Source organism: Strix aluco, chromosome 1, assembly GCF_031877795.1.
Source record: "Strix aluco isolate bStrAlu1 chromosome 1, bStrAlu1.hap1, whole genome shotgun sequence".
NCBI classification, from domain to species: domain Eukaryota; kingdom Metazoa; phylum Chordata; class Aves; order Strigiformes; family Strigidae; genus Strix; species Strix aluco.
Genome location: NC_133931.1, coordinates 127,761,623 through 127,784,151, shown reverse-complemented (window position 1 = coordinate 127,784,151; position 22,529 = coordinate 127,761,623). Strand labels below are relative to the sequence as shown.

Here is a 22,529-nt window from a genome sequence, read left to right as displayed (position 1 = left end):
TTCCAAAGGCTTACCCCTTAAAGACCCATGTCTCAACACGTATCCATCACAGGCTTTGGCTTCACAGGACCACTGTAGCTGTCAAGAATATCTAGAGAATCTCAGAGATCAGGTACTTCCAACCATCCCCATGTCAAATTCCTTTCATCCCGATGTGACATTCTTACTGTCCCTACCCACAGCTGGAATGGACAGGAGAGATGTGACACAAAAAAAGCAGCTCACCTTCCAGGCAAATAGTTGCTGTTGTGCTTCTACAACATTTCTTGCCTTCTGCAATTCTCAGGTTAGTCTTCCAAGAGTCGGGGAATGCAGCCAAACCTTAACTCTGGCCGATAGCCAAGGGGCAAGTCAGTGCCAGCATGACAAAAGCAACCACAGCTTCACCTCAGCTGTAAATACAAGGGCTGGGACTTTCCCTAAGACTTTGACGGGAAGTTCTTTCACACTGCACTGACAGACAAGGCTTGCAACATCCCCTCGCCTCGCCCTGCCCTGTGCACTCACCCTGGCTTCCACTAGATAAATGCCAATGAGGCCGTCAGGGTTTCTGCACTCTGGTCTGAGCAACAGGACCTCTCTGCAGCTCCTGAGGCCCCTCTTGCTCCACCACAAACAGCATCTCACCGGCTGGGAAAGTACTGGCTTGCCTAGGGGGACCACAGAAGGTTGAGTGCACCGGTGAGTTTTACACAGACAAGCCACAGGTTTCTCTCACTTCTGCAGGTGGGAATGGGGGACAGAATGGCTAATCTATCAACCTGAGAAGTTTAGGTGGGCTTGAACTTAAATTTTTAAGTCTCCTGATAAAATTTTATCCCAGCTTTTCTCCCTGATAGACAAAAAATACAAAGCCAGAGCATGTCTCCTGGTTTTGTATTGACATTATACAACCCACTAGTCACCAATGATGTAAGGATGTAAGGAAACCCTGAGACATAGGGAGGGATTTGTATTTGTAAAGTTAGGACAAACCAGAACTTTGGATTAGTCCATTGGTATTCAGAGAGCTTACATAGCAGATAACAAGTTTATTTAATCTTTCAGAGGTGTTTGCTATAGTTAAAGAAGTGGAGAAAGCTTCTGCAAATAAGGATTGGTCAGTGGATTTTAAATGATGAAGCTAGAAAGCCGATTTTCTTTCCTAAGCCGGAGCCAAAATTCTGGTTTGAATTTTAGTAGCAAGGGCAGGTACTTCGAGGGTGTTTCATTTACCCCAAATCATAAGTTGTCACTAATAACAGTTGGAACTAATGATTCTTTTCACTTCTGGATTCATATGTGGATTTCATGTTTTCCCACTCAAGCAGCATACCAATTTTAATCCTGTTTAATATTTTATAAGCAAGGGGTTTCAATGCTGCAGAAAGAAATGGGTTTTTCTTAAATATTGTCTTACACCAGCTTCACATTATTAATTCAGAGACCTTTGCAGCTGTCAGAACTGTTCTTCAGCTTTGATATGGGAAAATTTCATATCCCCTCTAAATCTGCAACACAAACTGTCACTCAGACTATAGACCAATTTTTTCAAGACTGTTGAGACTTTATAAAATTATGCAAGTAGTAGAAGATGTAAATGCTTTTTTAGATGTGGCCTTCCTGAAGCTCCTATACTGTTAATAGCAATTACTTAGTCTAGCATGAAGTAGTACTGTAACTACATACCAAAATATTCCAATAGTCACTGAGAAATCAAGCACCCCTGTACTATCTTCCTCCATACTGGAATTTTCTTATACAAATATATTAAGCACTTTTCATATTTGTCCAATTTTGTTTTTAAATTACTTCATTTAGTTACAGGCAGAAACAATAACCAGATAAGGGGTCTAGTTCATGTTGAGAAATTATTAACAAAGCATGTTGCCTACATTAGTGTTTTATTTCAGAGCAGGAGCTCACTTGGGAACTGATTCTGCTGCCCTTCACCACGTACCATGACGTGTTTCACATCGCAGAGCAGGCTGGGGACATGCAGTTTCAGCTGCTCTTGGGTGAAGCAAAACAGTCCCACTGCTAATGGTAATTAAGCTCACAGGATCAGACCAGAGCTATTCCAAAGTAAAAACCCCAGCAATGTGCCTAGCGTGGGCACTGGAATGCTGAGAATCACCTTCTCCTCCCTACAAACCCAGTCCCTCAGAAACACAGACTGCAACTGAGGCTTTTGGAAAGAGTAGTTAAAATCTGCATATTTTATGGCCTCCCTGACTGCTTTCCAGTCTATTTTTATTAAAACCTATTTAGTTGGTAACTTCAAGATTTGAGCCAACCATTTCTCCCGTTCTGTTCTTAGTGTTAGCAGAGTGGAACGGCAAGATTTTAAACATTATATTTTCTGAGGGACATTTTAGAGATGTTGGCATTTTGACTTAACTTTTATTCTATTTAGATTTTAACGTATATTGACTTTGGTTTTTTGAAATCTGTTTTTTAGGAAAAAAAGGTAGGGGCAGGTATTTGAATGTCACCTTTACAGATACTTATTGTAGTTTAAATGTGGGGGGGAGGTTGTCCCTGAATGCTCTAAAACAAACACTTGGGATGTTTTTTCCTCTTTTGACATCTCTGTTTAGACTGACATACTTTTTTCAAAGTTTCTCCAACATGCATTGCCCTTAGCAAGAACATGGCCAATGAAGTAGTCAGTAAATTTACTTACTTGATGTTGTAGACAGGGCTGTGAGAAATGGGTGCACTCTCAAGTGTCCTCTCATGGAGCATTTTCTGGGCTGCTGACAACAGCTCCCTCCTCTCTGCTGCTACGGTTTGGGCAGGGTGCTCCAGCAGGGCTGTGGCAGACAGTGGGTGGCAGCTTGGGTAAGCACTGGTTATATCGGTGCTTCTTGGAAACAGAGGAGGAGCGGGAATAGCTACCAGCAAAAGCATTAATTAGAGGACAGACCAAGCTGCCTCCCAACCTCACAGTGACTACTGAGTACTGCCCTGGAGACACAATTGCAAAGGTGGCTTCAAGCATTTTTTTACTTTATTAAACTGCTGAGGTAACCCTCTCCTGGTGGGATTACTGGAGGAATGCTCTAACTTTGGTGGTGGCAGTGTGCTGGAGGCACAGGTTCAGGATACCCGGCTCAAGACCGCTCTTCCCGTGCTCAGCTGAGCTGCTTTGTGTGTCACGCTGGCAAAGTGCTGCAGATCACCCTGGTTCAGCAACAAGGCTAGGTCTAAACCTTCACTGGGAGATGCAGATCCCATGACTTGTTTAGGAAAACATGAGGTTAAGATTAAATCAGGAGTGAGGACAGGTTCTCAGCTCTGGATGATTTCTCTCCATGTGCTTTTCCCAAGTGGAGCAGCCTCACCAGGACAAATCTGAATGTGCAGAAAAACCATTTTCATAAACAGCATGATATCCCATAAAAATTAGAATATTAATAAATTTCGCTTGAATTCTACAACCTGAACTGCACCAGAGCTTCATATAACTTGGCACTTCAAAGGTGCTTAATTATAATAATCTGCTACAAACTGCATGATCAATGGTGGAAGCGGATCAGCCATCCACCTCAGACAAGTTACAGCACCTGAGGACTGGGATCAAAGTGTTTTACTGCTGCCTGTCACCAATCCATTAGTGATACCAACTATGTGAGCAAGTTTCTGTAGGCCTCTAGATAAACAAGCATTAAGTGCAAAGAAATTTAGAGGAGAGGTTGATTGCCAAAGAGCAAAACACGTTCTGGCATCATTAGAGCACAGGAATGTTTGACAAAGGATTTCTCTGGGGTGGTCCCATGCTACAAGGACTGTGAGAGCAGGAAATATGTAAAAAGACATGAGCACTCACAACAAGTGGGCAATTATGCAATAATTGTAATAGCATAAAATGGTAATGCAATAAAGACAATGGGTTTATTCAGAAAACCCAGTTCCTCATTTTGTATTGCATTTCCTTGCTGGAGCTGCAAGAGAGGGTCACCCTGCAGGAGGGAATTATTTTGTCCAATTAGGCAATTACAAAAGCAGCATGACACTTTGTTTCACACCTCCTGGCATCCTCTCCTTTGCTCTTCAGCTTAGTAAGAACACATAAGCTTTTCATTTGTCTCTGCTCCATATCATGTCCCAAATATCCACTTTTTCCTTTACTCCAATTGCATAGATAGGGCCTGGCACCCTCCTTTCTTGCTTATTGCATGGTCTTGACATGCAGAACCAAGAGTGTAACTTCTGCCTTGACCCCACATATTTCACAGCGATAGGAACAAGAGATACTCAGTGGCCTTGACTGAGACCCAGAAGCAAGTAGAAGACAGAAACCAGGGTGACTTCTCTCTGAAGGTGGCAGCCTCTGCCTAAGAGGGCTCAGGCAGCAGAGATTTGTGAGACCTTGTGCACAGTTCCCCATGCCGCTGTGTAGTGGACCGTGGCACAGGATAGCTCTGGCTGCCCTGTGCTCCACTGCAAGCAATTCGATGGCAATGCTGTGATCCAAGAGCAGTAGCTCACAGGCAGTACCCTGGCAGAGAAGTTTCATTTGTACCAAAGCCTGGGCTAGAAGCCAAGGTAATGACCCACTGCTGCGCACACCCGTTCCCACTTGCCAGGCTAGGGAATTGCCAGCAGCAGCTCAGGCATCTGCAAAACCTGAGCTGAACTCAAAGAAGGGAGCTTTGGCCAAAAAACAAATAAGAAACTAGATCTTTCAATTTGTCAGTATAGGATACCACCTAAACAGTTCTGCAAATTTTTTTACTAATCTCATCTCTGGTTTGTTGGGTTTTTTTTAAAAAAAAGCACATTTTTAAATTCAGCCTTCTCAGCAGTTAATTTTCAAAGCCTGTGTCTTAAGGTTGTTGCTTAAAGAGTCCCTAAATCATTGGCTCAGTAAGAAGGGGAATTTCTTCCATCTCAAGAAAGAACTAGTTTTTTAAAAATTGCCTGATAATAATTTTTCCTTGCTGAAAAATGCAACAGCATTTAAAATGATATCTTTTTTTTTTTTTTGTGAGGAACATAATTTCTTTATTTGTGAAAATATCAGTGCTCATTTTGTCCTGAAGGTAAGCATGTCTCTGCAGATGCCACTTGACCGCAGTCAGGTAGGAAAGGAAAATGTTCAAATCCATGTAAAAGAAAGAAGGGAAAACAAAAGGATCAAGTAAATACATTTAATGTACTTCATATTAAGTAAATAAGTGAGCTGATAAAGTTATCCATTGTTAAATCATGTGTCTTTAAACACATTTTATTGTTTTAAGGCTTGTATAAGCAAGAACACAGATTCATTTCATTACCTTTCTGTAAAATCTGCTTGGCCCCATTCCAGACATGTTGAAAATCCACATATATTTGTTTTTGCAAGAAAACTTCATATTCATGCTCCTTTTTCTTAACTCTTTCATCATACTCTCCTTCTTGATCCTTGGATTTCTAGGAGCATAAGACAGTGAAGAGTATAGCCCCTGGGTTGCAGCAGTCACCTCACCTTTGATTTTATCACAGGTGTTATGAAGCAACTCAGCTTCATTTTCTTCCCACTTGTGCCAGCCTTGTCCAAAAGCGAGCTAACAGAAAATCAACAATTCCATTAGCGTAAATGGGAAGAGAGTCAGGCTTATCACGCACTCCTAGAGCTCATAATAAATATGTGGCTTGAACTCTTACATTTTTAAGGATCTGAAGGCCTGGTTTTGGTTGGTTACTGGTGTAATGCCAGATAATTCCAGTCTCAGTGTATCCTACTGATGGGCTGTCAACAAAAGCATCCCAGATAACATTTCCTGTCTCATCCTCTGTGGCTTTTGACAGACCACAACAACATAGGGTCACAACTGAAGAGCCATTTCTCAATTGTTTCCTTCTCTTTTGGCGGTACAGACATGCATGTGGGTGTGTGTACATCATGAATTTTTTAGGGTGTCCATTATTTAGCCTGATTTCTGTAACAAGTGAGATTTCTCTAATCAAGCAGAGGCATGTGAGTGTATGTATATGTGTGTTCTTCAATCATTTTTTTTAGTCATGATTTCAAACAAATATACCAGGAGGAGAGGGTGCTCTGTTTTTCTTATGTTGCATGAAAAAGGGCAGCTGAAGACCCCACAGAAGAGTCCTGAAAAAATGAAAGACTATACTGTGACTATATACATTTAAAACACCTAAAAATCCATGAGAATAAATGTTATGGGAGTCAACTCCTGTGATTGGAAGCAGCTTCAATCAGCGCTTGTAATCAGCCAAGAAACACAAACCCCTAGGAAGCCAGGCTTCATTATTTCTAGTGTTATTTCTCTATGAGACAAAGCTATTTGTTAATGTCTCTAAATGGCAGATAAAAGATGCTCAGAAGAATAGCTTCACAGTGAGGGAAGGACTCAGCAGGAGCCCAGGAGGTGCTTTTCCATGTGCAGTGGATCTGAAAACATGTCTTTCAAGGTCTCAGGACATCTCCTGGGCCAACTGGAATAAATCCAGTGCCCCCTCCACTGTAGACAGGTCTGTCTCTCCTTCTCACCCTTGCTTACCTTCAGGTGTTTTATGAAATATTTTCATTCTCCATGCAGTTGACTAGGCTGGATTAAAGCTTAATACCTACACACCTCAGAACAGTACAACAGCCCTGAAAAGACTGAGGAAATTACTCAAGTCATAGCTGGGTCTTACGTGTTTATGGGAGCAGCTGGAGGTGGTGAGATTTCCAGCCCTCTCAGTACTTTGCTATGATTTAGACAACATTAAGCACATCTATTTAGGTCTATACTTCATCTGTTTGAAGAGCCTCCAGGCAGCTTTAGTGTTCTCCTGATAAAAAGTGAAGATGTGGGAAATGCAATGTCCTCTGTAGGAGGATTTATTGTCTCAAACAATTATTTTTTATCAGCTTTGTCAAAACTTGGAGCCCAGGATTTTCTGCTGAGAAGAACAGTAGATATTCATCTGCTTGGAAGAAAATTCATGAATAATTTGTTGTAATACGTTTGTTAGGAGCTATTCTGCTATTTTCTTTATGTGTTTAAGTACTGAATTAATCATGGGAGAGTAGTTTAGCCACATGCCTCTCAGTTTTAGGTGTACCACGCAACAGAAAATGCAGTTTATAATTTAGGGCAGATTTGGTTCTACAACTGTCGGCTTATGAGAAACAGCATTAGTTATAGAGTGCATTCATTCTCTCTCCGTGGGAATGGTAAAATGAAGTTTTAAGTAAATGAGATTGCCTCAGAGTAGAGTACATGTCTTTCTGAGGAGACTTTTTAAGTTGTGTTTCATCTGTTTTCCAAGATACACCAGAATTACTGCATATTATGCATGTGTGAAATACTTCATAGAAATACTTCCATGAAATAAAGTCTTAATCACTCTCTTTTTCTACTGTATTTACTGGGCTACTATATGTAATTTTAGTGTATTAGGGCACTTTTGTCTAATATACACCTTTTGATCATAGATGACAAGACAAAGCGGGATTCTCATTTAAAAAAAACCAAAACCAGAACAGTTGGGGATGACTTCTACTTGCCAGTACATGCAATAAACAGCTAAGACAATAATGAGAATTAACTCTATTCCTGAAAGAAACGGTTTAACTTACTTTGGAGAACTTGACAGCATGGGAAACTAAAAATTACCAGTGAAAAAAGTGTAATTCCAAAAAAAATATGTATTCATTTACTTATTTGGTTGAAGTTCACCATGCCCATCCACAGGTATACAGGGATTTGAAGGAAACAATGAAATAAGAGACTTGCTTTAAAAAAACAAAAACAAAAGGCCACTTCCACTGCCTTCAACATTCTTGGTTGTAGGCACTGTTCTTCATTGCCACCAGCAATGTACATGTCATTAGCATGGTGTCAAAGCCAAGTGGTTACCAAGAGTGCAGCCCACCCATGATTGAGAAGGATGTAGTTTTATCAGGTAGGAAAGGATCAGACGTACACAGAGGCATTGGGGAAGCAAACCTGATTGAACCTGTTTAGTCTGTTCAAAGAGGTATGAGGAAGGTCTGCATGACACGGGACACCTACAAAGGGTTTATTTTCACCAGTTTGGCCATAAATGCCAATTCAAGATCAACTCACAGTTGCCCAGCTGGATTAAGACATGTAATCATGTCAAGTCTGATGGCATCCTGGCTTTCTCTCCACAGTGGTGCTGAGAATCTGGTTTCAAACTGTTTGGGAAGAGACACACTCTGAATCTCTGTTGGTGAAATGAGTTGCAATGTGCTCAGTCCCGCCTGTGTGGTTCAAACAATGTAAAAAACTCTTGAATCCATGTAAGGAACTGCATGTTTTCAGGTGTTTCCTGACCAGAGAGATACAGAGCTTTGCCTGAAAAAGACCTTAGGCAGAGACTTGAAGACTTATATATGTGGATGCTGTGTGAGAAAGTTCAGCTGATCCTTGATGTAATGACAAGAGATTTGGAAAAAAGGGAAACAGAAACAGACAAATCCTCTGTGTTAAAAGAGTAGAGGAGTTAAGGTGAGATGTAAGAAACCATGTCAGCCGCTTAAAATGAGGTCTACAGGAGGGCATAGTCTGAACCCAAACCGCTTATCCCAGATGTCCTGGTTTCACTACTGTACAAACAGAGTTAAACACCAAAGGTTAGTGAACCTGAGGGAAGAATTAACTTCTTCATGCAGCAGGATACTATTAGAGTTCAGCTGTGCAATGGACTAAACTTCATAAGCTTGAAAGTGTCAACCCAAGTGTCTCCCCATCATTATAGAAAAATAACCCTTTTGAAATCTGAACAAAAAATCTTCTAGAAAGGTGAACCTAGAAAACACACTGTTCATATTGTAGTACATGAACACTGGAATATGCAGTCAATACTGTTGTCATGACTCGTGTATAAACATGTATGAATTCACACAGATAAATCTACTCCCAGCCTGTTATATAATCAGCCAGATATATTACATCAGGACCTTTATTCGCCTCCAGAATGTTGTGCTAGAACAGCAAGCTGCTCCAGAGGCCATTCTCATGCCTAGCACTGTTTATTATTTGCATAGTGTAAGGGAGTCCCTACTATTATTTACAAGGAAGCAGCAGTCAAAATACTTAGTTTACATAGAAAGAGGGCCTTTGATACTTCACTTTTTAAAGTTATTTGTTCCACATATAATCTTTATGACCACCTTTGGGATTATGATTTTTACAATGAGCTTAAAATGAAAAAAAGAGATGATAAATGGATCAGTGTTGTAAATCTTGAGACCAGTTCCTACAGTAGACAACACCATAGCCTACCTGAATCACAGCTGTCCTGGCCATTAACTCTCTTGTTACTCTACTTATAAACCTTTCTTTTACATGGCTATGGATCACTCCTGGCAATGCTTTGGCCATTTACCTTCTCATAGTTCTTATATCCTGCTTCATCTTCCAAACTTTTGCCCTGAATCAAAAGATAAAAGAACACAGACCCAGTAGAAGATTTTGGAAAATGATAGAGGGGAAAATACAGAGGTTTTGTCACAGCTGGGTGCCACCACAGGCCACCAGATGAGATCAAGTGCTCAAAAACGGACTTGTCCACCTAACAAAATAATAAGCAGAGTATACTAGATTCTGAGGGTGGGAAGGTGATGTTCCATGAGAAGTACAATTTGAGAGGAAAATGAAGTCAGAAGATTTGGCAGCTGCTTAAAGAAACTATGTTAAAAGCAGAGACACAAAGATTGCAATGCAGAGAAAGGTCTGCAGTGAGACAGCCATGTGGCTGGAGCTGTGAATTCTTTAGAAACTTCAAACTCAAATAGCATAGGTAAATCAAAATCTATGGACAAGCACAGAAGAATAGTACTAATATGTTGATAAAATTTGAAAAGCCACAGCACAAAAAGTAATGTAATTAGTAAGATACATCTAGAATAACAAGAAGATTCCTGTAAAAACATAAACTGTTAACAGAAAATCAAGGAGAGAATTGATCCACCACTCAACTGAGAGAAAACTATTGATTAATGAATCCTAGAAAGCCAACTTTGTAATGCCTATTTTGCTCTTTCTTCACTAAAAGCATCAACTGTGATAAAAGGGTTTACATCAGTGGCAAATAGTCAAAAATTCTGGCTAGGTGACAGAAGAAAGAGATTAGGCCATGCTCAGGTGAGTTAAATGACCTGAGATCAGCGAGGCTGATGGAATTCACCTCACATTGTTCAGGGGATAACTGAAGCATTTCCACGGACATTAATAACTATCTTTAAGAACTGTGTGGAGGAGGTAGAGTTTTGAAAGACTGGAAAGGCAAGAATAACAGCTATCTTTAAAAGTAAGAAGAAAGAGGAGGTGCAGAATTATGGCCTAATCCATTTAAGTACAATTCTCAAACAAATAGAGGAAGCAAATAGAAGATAAGAAAGAAATGGATTATAGGCACATGGATTAATCAAGAACAAACCATTCCAAACCAACCTCATTTCCTCTTATAACAGGATAACAGGCCTTGTGAATCACAGAGGCTATACAACTTGATAAGAATGAAGTTTTAGTATGGTAAATGTTAGAGAAGATTTTCAAAAGCATACTAGGAAAATGCAGCCTAGATTAAATTAATATAAGGTAAGGTCCTGCAGAAGTGGCAAAAGAAACATCTTCAGTCTCTCAGTTAGTCATTGTCAAAATGGAAGACTACATTTACTGCAGATGTACAGGGGGCAAAAGTCCTGTTCCAGAATTTCATTAAATGGTGTAGATGCTGGAATAGACACTATGCTTATTAAAGCTGACAATCTGACAAAGTTGAAAAGGGCTGCAAGCATGTTAGAGGACAGGCTTAGAAATCAAAATGATCTTGAAAAATTGAAGCTACAGTTTGAAAAAATGTGGTGCAATGCAACAGGGACAAGCGCATGATTACAGCTCTGAGTGAGAAAAAACTACAGAAATCAAGGATGGAGCAAGTGGTGTGGGAGCAGTCCAATTAAAGGACTGGGTGTAACAGGATGCTTTTACATTAGTATTTCAGTTCTGATCAGATGTAGAAGCACGTCACCACTTTTCAAGCTTTGCTTTACACCACAGAGGGCTCTTGGAACATATGAAACTAGTTTCCTTTCCACGGAAGCTGAGCCAGAAGACAAGCTTTAGGTGCACTCAGGCTGCGGTACTAGACCAAAGTTAGTCCAAGATGGAAATCTCTGACACATGGATAGTGTGAACATCATGTGATCAGCACCAGCTGTTTCACTCCACATCTTGGTTCCTGTTGCCACACACTGCTTGTTATAGTCTTTATGAAACTATGAATCAGCTGTGTTGTGAATAAGACAAATGCGACAGCAGGATGATGTGTTGTCTATGAGGCAAGTGAAGCAATCCTTTTCTATCTGGTAAGATCTCAGCAAGAGTACCAGATTCAGTTTTAGCACCATACTTTTAATTAACAGTTGGAGCAGTTTAGCCTAGAAAGATCAGAAGAAAGCCATGAGAAAGATCACCACTCTCAGAAGCATGAGGGAAAGATCTGGCATTGTTTTATCTAGAGAAGAAAAGGGTGAAATGGTAACAGCTTTCATGTCCAACAAAGGCTGCTGCAAAGAGAAGGGGGATAAATTGCCACCTGTGTCTACTGTGGAGGAGGTGATATAGATTACAGATAGGAAAAACTGCCTAATAGTATGGCTGAAAAAGTAGCAAGTGAGGAAGACTTCAAGATCCACAACACAGGAAGGTTTTACAAACAGGTTAGACAATCATCTGTCAGACTTGGTTTAAACATAGTTCATCCTGTCTTAGGGAGGGAGATGGACTAGATAATCTCCTGAGATCACTACCAGAGTTGTTTTTCTTCTTTTTTAAATGCAAATAGTAAAATTACTCTTTCCTGCCCCTTTCATCTTGTTTTTCTACCTTTTGAACCATTCCACTGATCTCCCATCTGCCATTTCATGCTACATCTTTCTGATCTTTCCATTATCCATCCCAGTCTATGTCTCAGTCCCATCTCTGCCTTTCCGCTTTTGACACTGTACTTCATCTGTGGCATTGCTTCTTCCAGGAAATCCCTCCTTTTTCCCCATGTGCAAATCAATGTGCTTGTCTTCATTCACATTCCTACATAACCATATGTTTACCTATAACTGCTGAACTAAATATTGTACCTTCATTCAGTTCCCTAGTGTTTATTCACTCAGCAGAAACAACAGTTTTCTAGTTAGCGTCTTTTTTTCTTCCAGTGCCTCCTTTTATCATTACTGACCAAGTAACCTCAGAGATTACCACCATTTTCCTTAAAATAGGATAATTCAGTGTATAAGACTATAGTAACAATGCAGAAGAGAAAGAACACAGCTAATCATTGCAGAAGCTTACATGGATTATCTTTCAAATAACAAAAGGCATCACTAGTGCTCTGTTAGGGGGGTGGATATAAGCAAAAATACTAAGTATGGATACAAAGCTCTATGTCTTTTTTTCAGATACTATATGGCTACATATATAAAAGAACAGATAACGATTACTACATGTTTCTTTGCTGGTATTTCCTCTTTCCTCTGGCATTTTGAGAGCGCTCAGCATAACCCATGGGGACAGAGCAGACCCATGGCATAACCCATGGGCACTGCCGTCTGCTGCTTACTGAGATGCCAGTGTCAGCCTTTGACCAGGCACCAGACTGGCCTTGTGTCCCTTGTGATGCACTTCTGCTTCCCATCTTTCACACTGATGTATGACAATAAAATACCTTGCCCTATATAAAATTACTATCTTCTCACATTGCAGCTATCACTGCCATGGACTCTGGGAAACCATTTTCCTTGTTTTGACTTTACACCTACCCAGTTGCCATCAGAAGCTGCATTTTATTCAAATATACACAGCAAAGCCAGAATTTAACTACGCACCATCTATGTGCTCAGAACCTACAACCTGAATTAACCTCCAGAAGTTCACTGCAAAGCCCACAACCTTCTCTTAGTTCAACAACAGCCAGCTGGCTCAAAGACATGTTGGAAGGAAGAGAAAAAAGGATTCAATGGAGAAAATCAATTTAATTTCTGTCTGTTAGAAGGGGGCATGGTCCAAAAAGCCTGGGATTTAAAAGCAAACTTGCTTTTTCTTACATGTGATGTTCAGAAGTACCAGATGCACTATTAAATTAATATCAGTTTTACAATACACTTAAACTGTTAAAAAAATCATTGGTGACCAGTTTATTTCTAATATATAATGTGTACCATCGTAACAGCTATGGGCATCCCTATTAAGTAATTCTTAAAAAGAAAAGGTAAATTCTGCTCACTTTATTCAAGCAAATATCCCAGCCAAAACCCAGACGTCTTCTTAAAAATGGTATTAAGCTAAATTAGACCACCAGTATTAAAGGCAGCTTTAACTCTCTTCAACTTTCTATGGAATAATATTCACTGCCTTGTACAAGTCCCCTTACATCTTAGATAGTGCTCCAAGAAACTGTATTTTGAAAAAAAGAATGTTCCTTACATTAATTTTTCTTTTCATCTCCCTCTTTTTCTCTTTTCTGCCAAGATGAGTTCAGTGTTCACTAACAAATGAGATGTTCAGTATTAGTGAACAACGGAAGCACTTCATAGACTTATTTTTTGCTGGTGGATCCATCTCTATACTAAATATTTTCATAAACTCAAACAAAACATAACTTTAACTGATCTCCCAAATATATTACCTGATAACATCCATTTGAGTTTTGGTTTTTTTCCAGTCATACTTTGGAGATGAGAATGATTTGCATAGTTCACAGCAATAACTTAATGATTTCTTGAGGGCAAATATACAAGATTTCAACTGGACAATCATGTGTTACAAATAAGTTTTATTTTTCATTTTAGATAGCAGCCTACTTTGTTAAAAGGAAAAATTAGGAAAGGCGAGTCTTATTAGGTACTGATTAATATTATATATGTAACTCTTCTGTTGTTTTTTGAAACACAGACTACCCCCAAAAAGGAATTTTTTAGCTTTAGTCACATTAGAGCCTCATGGGACATTAATAAAGCCCTCAGAGAATGATTTTTAAATATGTCAAAGGACTTTGCATTTGTATGCATGTGTCAGAGCACACAAATATGCAAGCAACATTCAGATGTGTCCCTTGGAGGATCTATTTTCATGCTCAGTGTGTTACTTCATGAAGTACACTGAGTCCAGCTGGGTAGCTGGGACTGCAGCTTCAGGAGAGCTGGGGCTAACCCCTGCTGCACTGCAAAGCCTCCCATGGGACCTGCACAAGCCACTCAGGCTGTGAGTACACAGATCCTTCAGCCCTTCTCTGCCTGAGTTGATGACTTCCCCTAATAACCAGAAGCAAACTCCCTTGGCAGCTCTCTAAATCCCAGGGCGCCCACAGCTCATTAAAAGAACAGTGCTGAGCAGGCACTGATCTCAGCTGAGGGCTAGCTAGCTACATACAGAGCTTTGTTTAAGCAAAGGGTTAATAAACAGCAATAGCAAAGCAATTGTTTTGGGTCTAGCTAACCATTTCATGCATTTCTTTCCTGCAAATTGGAAAATCAGTTATTCCCACAGCTTTAATTAAGACAGATATCTGTGATGCAGTGAAAGACTTGAATCAGGGCTCCTGCAAATTAAAAGGCTGCCCTAAGTACTAAATTGCTGGCCAGTCCAAGAGAAGGGTCTCCCAAGTTGGAGGTCTTCCTTTGGGCCTTAGGTTTTCTGGTCTGAGTTCACCTTTTGCAAAGTGAGGACAACAGCTGGGGGACCTACTGCAAGACCTTTGGAGCAGACCCTTTTGATTCTGTATTTGTATCATGGGTCTCAGTCTGCAAGTACAGAGCGTACGTACTGCTATGGTATGGATAATACATTAAAGACTTTGAAGCTTCCAGGTACAGTGATAAAGGAGGATAGATAAAAACCTCAAAGAGAATTTTATCATGAGTAACATACAAATATCAAAAATAAATGTTCAACATGAAATATTACAATTCTACTGTCCAAATGCTTCACAGGACATTCTTTAGGAAATTGAAGAACAATAATAGAACAAACTGGCACTGACTAGTCGTATTAAGGAAATACTGAGGGCAACAGATAGGTTTGTAGCTGCCTGATATCTCTTCTTCAAGTATTTTGCAAAAGACCTTTCAGATTCTAATCTGATCAGAAACATACTCCTCTTCAACGTTTTTCTACAGCATAAGCAAACAGAAATTACTCTGAAATGTGTGCAACCTTTGCTCTCTGTGTTCCTGTATCTTTTCCTCCTGATTTTCCTTTGAGAGAGAAAAACTGCAACAGTTCAGCTGAATGTTAAAAACCATAAAATGGATGGAAAAGAGGGTGCCGTAAGAGATTCAGAGGTGAATATCCAGAACTGTTTTTTGAAAACTGTACAGAAGTCTCCTGAGAGTGTGTATTCAGAAGAGTGTGCAGGAAGCATATTAAGAGGCAAGAGAACTCTCAGATATTTAATTTGTATAGCCAGAGTGGATGCTAACCTTTCATTCTCAAAAGATTGATGTTTTGCTTAGTTTGTTCCTATTACTTTTTTTGTTTTTTAAACAGATGAATAAAAATTCTTCCAACATAATGGCTTTGGCTCCTAACACTTCTAACAAAAGAGAGACAATATGCATATTTGGAACTGGAGATTTTGGAAGAGCTCTGGGGCATAAAATGATTCAGTCTGGCTACCCTGTCGTTTTTGGAAGCCGAAGCACACAGAAATCCAGCCTGATTCCCAAGGATGCAGAGGTGTTGAGCCATGCAGAGGCAGCACAGAAAGCTGCCATCATCATTATAGCAATCCAGAGGCAACATTACAACTTCCTTACATCACTAGCAGAAAATCTCCACGGAAAAGTCTTGGTGGACGTAAGCAACAACTTAAAAATAAACCAGTATCCTGAATCAAATGCAGAGTACCTTGCTCAGCTGGTGCCTGGTGCTAAGGTTGTGAAAGCCTTTAACACTGTGTCGGCCTGGGCCTTGCAGTCCGGCACATTGGATGCAAGCCGGCAGGTAAGACTGAGCAACAGGGGTTTCCTATGTCATAGAGTTATATATTGTATGGTTTCTTAACAGCTAGACAAAACACACACAGGACATAGAAATCAGTCAGGGCTGAGATGGAATTTTCACTATAATTGTCCATTTCAAATTAAATATGAGCTAAAATTTACTATTGGTTTGTAATACAGTATGACAAGGTATATAGATAGCTTGCCACCAAACTTGGTAGGGTGTTCAGAGACACTAGAGGAGCAAGCAAAGAAAGATAGCAGAGCTAGAGAGAGACAGCAAACCAGGAGAAAATGAGGGCTGCATCAGTTGTTCACCAGGAATGTAAGTTAAACAGAAAGGAGATAGGAGGAATATATCAAAGCAAGATTAAAATTAAGAGAGCAGAAAAAAGGAGGCAATGGATATGATGGGGAAATAGAATGAGTGTGGGCAACAGAAGTGAGATGGAAGGAGAACAAATTGATTAAGTTTTCTAAATCAGAATCTATCACTACAGAAGTTTAATACAACAGTGCATGCAAACCATTTTAACCAGCTCCTTAACCACAGGCCAGCGAGCACAGAGCTGGTCATAGGAAGCAGCACAGCAGCTTATTTGAAGACAAATCATTTATTATTACCCTGTTTTCTGCTGCTCTATGGGATAGTGCTCTTGTACAACACATAGTTTCAGCCAGCTATTCAAACCGTTGCTAGCTTTGCTTTCTGCTGCGAGATAAACGGTTTTGGCTAAACTAAAGACCCAAGGATTTCCAAGCCTAAGCTCTACAAGCCTTCATCATATCAACAAGATCAGAAATTGCCCCCTTTCTCCCAGTTCCAAAAGGAGTGTTGTCTTGCACACACAAAAAAGATGGTTTCTTCACTATTTTACTAGACTTGGAAAGTAATAGTATTTGCTTTTGTGATACAGCAATCATGTTTTAAAGACCTCTGTCCCCAGTTCCCTGGAGTACTTACAGACCACTGTAGCAGCAATTTAAAATTTTGCTCCTACTGAAAATTTTGCTCCTATTTGCTTCCATAAGATCTTGTGCTTACAAACTGCTTGCAGGTCTTCAGAACAGTATGTCAAGTCTTCTAGGCAAAGACTTGTACTAAGTGTGTTATACATTGCTCTTTTCAGATACAAAATTTTGCCACTTGAAACAATCTCCTTCCCCAATGAAAAGATTCATATTATTAGTTCTTGGACTTGTTGGCCAAGAAAGTACCTATAGGCTACTTTCTGCCTATACAAATTAAGGCCAGCAGGGAAGCCAACAAGTAGCCTAGGAAGCTTGTGCTCGTTGTCTATGTCCAGACAGGATGACAGTAGAGAATGTCAGAAAGTCTGTCTAAATAAAACTTCTGTTTGTTTTTTCTGCAGGTCTTTGTCTGTGGAGATGACATGGAAGCTAAACAAAGGGTGATGGACATTGTTCGTGCACTGGGTCTCACCCCATTAGATCAGGGATCCCTCTTGGCTGCTCAGGAAATAGAAAATTACCCTCTGCAGCTCTTTCCGATGTGGAAGTTTCCCATCCTTTTGTCCCTTTGCCTAACCGCATTCTTCTTCTTCTACTGTTTGATTCGTGATGTAATTTACTCTTATGTTTATGATAACAAAGACTTTTCATTTTTTATTGCAATTAGCATTCCAAATCGGATCTGTCCTATATTGGCACTCATTCTTCTTGCATTGGTTTATCTTCCTGGTGTACTTGCTGCAATTATTCAGTTATACAGAGGTACCAAATACCGCCGTTTCCCAGACTGGCTGGACAAATGGATGTTGTGTAGGAAACAACTTGGACTAGTAGCCTTGGCATTTGCTTCTCTGCACGTTTTGTACACTCTTGTTATCCCAATTCGCTACTTTGTAAGATGGAGAATGAGCAGCCAAATCATCTCCCAGGTAAGTTTTGTTCCCTGCTCTATGTCTTCCTTTCTTCTGGTCCTGTTACAAATACTACCCTCTATCTTGAGTTTTAGAAACTCATGTGGACAGTCTAATGTTTTCTACAATAGGGTTATTTTCCTAGTTTCTGTGTTCCTTTTAACCACTGGTATATCCAAAGTTTGTTCATATTATGTTGAGTTGAGGAGATTTCTGGCCTCAGTCTTCTTCCTAGATAGTTTACATATTAATAAAATAAGCAGGGAAAATGTAAACATTAAAAGTAATTTAAAGAAACATATTTCCCTATTTCTCCATATAGCTTTAAGAACGGCACATATTTTGACTTTCTGACCTGCAGTGTAAAACACGCACCGCAATCATAGGTACATGGAAACTATACGTAATATAATGCCTCTTCTGCGTTTTGAGTAGGCATTCAAAGCAAATCTCCAATTTATCTCCTTAAAGGATATTTTTTCTGCATATTGATCCTAAAACTGCTATCACTAAGATATACGTGGTCTTCTTTCATCAGGCACTGAACAATAAAACAGAACCACTCAACAACACTTACGTCTGGCTTAGTGACTCTTATTTGGCTTTGGGAATTTTAGGATTTTTTTTATTTGTTCTTCTGGGAATAACTTCCTTGCCTTCAGTCAGCAACAACGTTAACTGGCGAGAATTTCGATTTGTACAGGTAAGAAAAAGACTTATTCTAAAAAACCTTCTTCCCTTATAAACTATAACACAGGCAGGTTTACTAGAGACTTAGGGCTTTCCTCCATTAGTATCTCCAAATGTGATGTGTGCACTATCCACCATAACACAGTGAAAAAAAAGTCTACATGGCTATACAGCTCACCTGTAAAAAAACACTGCTCTGATGGATGCTTGTGGTACAACTGAGATTACTGCATTAACAAGAGAAAATTGGGAAGATGTGAGCTCCTAAATGACAAACAGAAAGCTGACATTGTGGAATTATCAAATTCAACAATTATGCTAAGTCACAAAATAATTTAGCCATTTATTGGGCTAATTTTGTTGGTTCACAAGATAATTCTGTTAAAATGGGTCTGAAAAATGACTTTATAACTCAGATCATCTCGATGCCAAGCATCTAAAGAGAATCTGCAGTTTCTGCAGATTCTAAAAACTGCTGTGCCTATAAACAGGCTGTCCCTAGTAACACTATAATCTCAGCCCTCCATTCTGAGGAAGCTTGGTGCAAGCTGCTGTGCCTCTGCGGTAGCTGGGCTGGCAGGGAAGGGGAGGCAAGGGAAGGGGAAATTACTATCAATGAATGTTTTATCAAGGCCGAAAGCTTGCACAGTATGGTAGTTCTGGATGGATTAACGCTAGGGCATATAAAAGCGTGGATCTCTTCACTAAATTTCAGTATTTTCTCTGCATTTTCACAAATATGACAACCACTAGGCAGTATGTGTGAGCTAGCAAAAATTAGGATTGTTGATGGAGAAAAAAAAACAAGAAGTGTGTTTCACCTAGATACATTTGAATGAATATTTATTAAAAAAAAATAAGAGTCTTTATATTATATAAGATAGTTTCATTTCAGCAGTCCCCAGTTAGTCCCAAACTTGGCACATTCCACAAAGTTTACTGTAAATTGCATTTGTTCTGGTTTGATTTACTGTTTTAACCTCCACTTGTTTCTTTCTTTCCTTTGTTCTCCCACAGTCCAAACTAGGATATCTGACTCTGATTCTGTGCACTGCACACACTCTGGTTTATGGCGGAAACCGGTTCCTGAGCCCATCATCGTACAGATGGTATCTTCCAAATGCCTATATGCTCTCACTCATTGTTCCGTGCATCGTACTGGTTGTCAAATTTGTGCTGATATTTCCTTGTCTAGATAAACCTCTCACACGAATTCGACAGGGCTGGGAGAGGAATCCCCAATACTCAGAACAGTCAAATTACATTATCAACAAGTCTGCCGTATAATTAGACTAACCTGTAATATCAAAAAGAAGAAAAAAAATATTATGACGGCATATAAAAAAGAAGTACTGAGCCTCCTTTATCCGGAGAGTGAGAGAAAAAGTGCAAAACTTGGCCAGGCCCTGAGTAAAATAAAGCCACCCCAACAACAAACTTAAAATACAAACCAAATGAGGTCATCGAGTTTCTGCAGGCCAGGCATGCTTTCACACAGGTGCAGGCCCTCTCTTTTGCTCAGTATATTCCTCCTTGTCTATTCACCCTCCATTCCTAAGAAGGGTATGAGAGAAATAAGTAGTGCTCCATGACCCTCCTCTGTCATTCCAAGCCTCCTCCAGGGCTGGGCAGAACCAGAGTAACCTTTGGTGTTAAACGGCATCTGCTCCTCTTCCCTATTCTGCCCACTGGGACTCAGGTTTACATGCACCTACACACATCCACACAGATCCACGTGCACACATGCATGAACGCACACCCTGCTTCTACCCCCAGAAGCCACCAGCACCCACAGAATGGGTATAGGATGGATGCTGGCTGAGGAAGAGCTCTCTTCCTCCCAGCATTACTTTATCCTCTGTTAACATCTGATCCTTAAGAGACCTGTGTTCATACCTTAGAGATAGTTGAGTAAGATTTGTTTGGTTTGTGTACAGGAACTCTAATGTTCAAAGTGTATGGGCCAAGGATTACTGAATCCTTGCTTGTACTGCTCTACCTGAAACTCAGGTGGCAAGGGGATGGAGGAGAGACCAAAATGGCAGGAAGGTGTGAGATGTGCTCACAAGCCTAAGCTTCTCAAGTACAGGCAAAAAGTGGTCAGTGATTGTTTGTGTAAGCAGTGACTTGTAAGGAAAGAAACTGAAGGAAAATCTTACTATACCAGGTAGTTGTATTATATGTCATGGTTTTATCTCATGAAGATAATATTGTTGATTTTTCAAAAAATAAATCTTTGGATGCAATATTACAGATACTCTATGAAAATATACATATTTTAACCACAATAAAGGATTTTTTTTTACAGTGTTGAGCTCTGTTATCATTTCTGAAACCTCTTTTGATACAATGCAGCTGCTGGTATGCTCAGTTGCACAAAGGTGTTGGAAGGCCTTGGGGCAGGGGATAAAATGGGATCCTGTCCTCAGCCAGCTACCTGGCTCACCTTCCCCCATCTTTGGTCCTTGGATGCTCACATAAGCAGATCTTTGCTTAGTCATCAAAGTGGGTTGAGGATGTTGTGGAAAAACAGGATCCAGCTGGGATGGTGACCTCCTGTTAAATTGCAAACAGAGGATCTGCCAGTTTGTTTTTATAGGAAGAGAATTGCTTACTATCTTTTGTCTCTCTATTCTCCTCCTTGTCCATACAAAGGATAAATACAAATATGAACGTATGAGCATGCTAACTAGTGTGGGTAACTGTACTTTCAAACAAGCACTATCAAGCAGATTTAAAAAAAAAAAAAAAACAACAAAACACCTATCTGAACAATACTTCTCAAAACATTTCTCAACAATGAAGTCTTTTTTAGTTCTGGACATACATCGCCTCTTCACATCATTCTCTGACCCAGAAAGAATTCTTAATACCCAAAAGAATGGTAAAGGAGTCTGGGATATCAGACATTGATGGAGTCAGACTTCTTGGAAATAATTCTGGCACCAAATACTCTTACTACTGTTACTAACCAGCACCAGTGCATACGTCATACTTGGCATGTCATAAGCTGATATGCATATGTTGCTGTAGGTCTATACATTTCAAGCTTCCTTCAAAGATTTCCCGTGTTAATCTTACAGAATCATTTACCGCAGAAGGGATCGGGTATGGCTCAAAAGGCTATATTCTTTATTACTTTTAAAACAATTTATTTTGGGGATTTCTGCCTACCCCAATACAGATCTAAAAACTACCCTTTTTTCTCTCTCTCACAGCTGTACCTATGGGCTGGAGTTTAAACAGCAACAGTCATGGCAAGTAACACCCATCTAAAAGCTATGTTTTATGAAATACAATTGCAAATGCTCTGCCTCCTTTCCTCTCGGTGAACAGGATCCTGTGTGTTTCTGAGTGCCTTGTGTTAAAGAGAAAGGTAGGCCAGATTAGGTCTTTACCCTTGTTGAGAATTAGTGCAAAGTAACTGTGACGTGACTGAATACCACCTGTATATTCACTCACTACTAAACCACAGTCTCAAACACGCACAGGGCTGTAGCTCCTACAGGAAAGACAAAAGAACTTCTTCAGGGATTGATATCACATTGCTTTGTTACTTTAAAACACAGGCCGAGATTTACTGGAAATGCTAAGCGGCTACGTACAATTTGCAATTTGATGTTTATTCCAAGAATAATGTGCCAATAGCTGCTGTGTACAAACCAAGGAGACAATGGTGTTTGTTCACACTGGGTGCATGCGGCAGCTCTCGGGAGCTGATCCAAAGCCCTTGCATCTGAAGTCAGCAGCAGACTCTTTGTTGACTTCAGTAGATTAGATAATAGATCAGATCTCCAGCAGCACTTATTTTTCCAGTCTAAGTGAGGGATTTCGTATCCTGTTATTCTTGGGCAGCTGGGGAGTATTTGCTTCATAAATTTACGTATTTATTTCTTGAACATTGTAGAGAAAACAAATTCCTTCAGTAATCTTACACGATAGTTAAACTAAAAGCATTCAATGGCAATATTTTGAAAACAATAGCCAGTGCTATGAAAACTGTTGGTATC

General features: G+C 39.9%; 1 protein-coding gene across 1 annotated transcript; it reads left to right on the top strand.

Annotated features, from left to right (window-relative positions):
* The first annotated feature begins 533 nt into the window (after positions 1 to 533).
* STEAP4 (STEAP4 metalloreductase) lies at positions 534 to 20,829 on the top strand. Its single transcript, XM_074835106.1, has 5 exons — positions 534 to 681; positions 15,492 to 15,947; positions 17,320 to 17,847; positions 18,368 to 18,532; positions 19,537 to 20,829. The coding sequence occupies exons 2-5, from the start codon at positions 15,492 to 15,494 to the stop codon at positions 19,804 to 19,806; spliced, it is 1,419 nt and encodes a 472-aa protein (XP_074691207.1). The 5' UTR covers positions 534 to 681; the 3' UTR covers positions 19,807 to 20,829.
* The last annotated feature ends 1,700 nt before the right edge of the window (positions 20,830 to 22,529 follow it).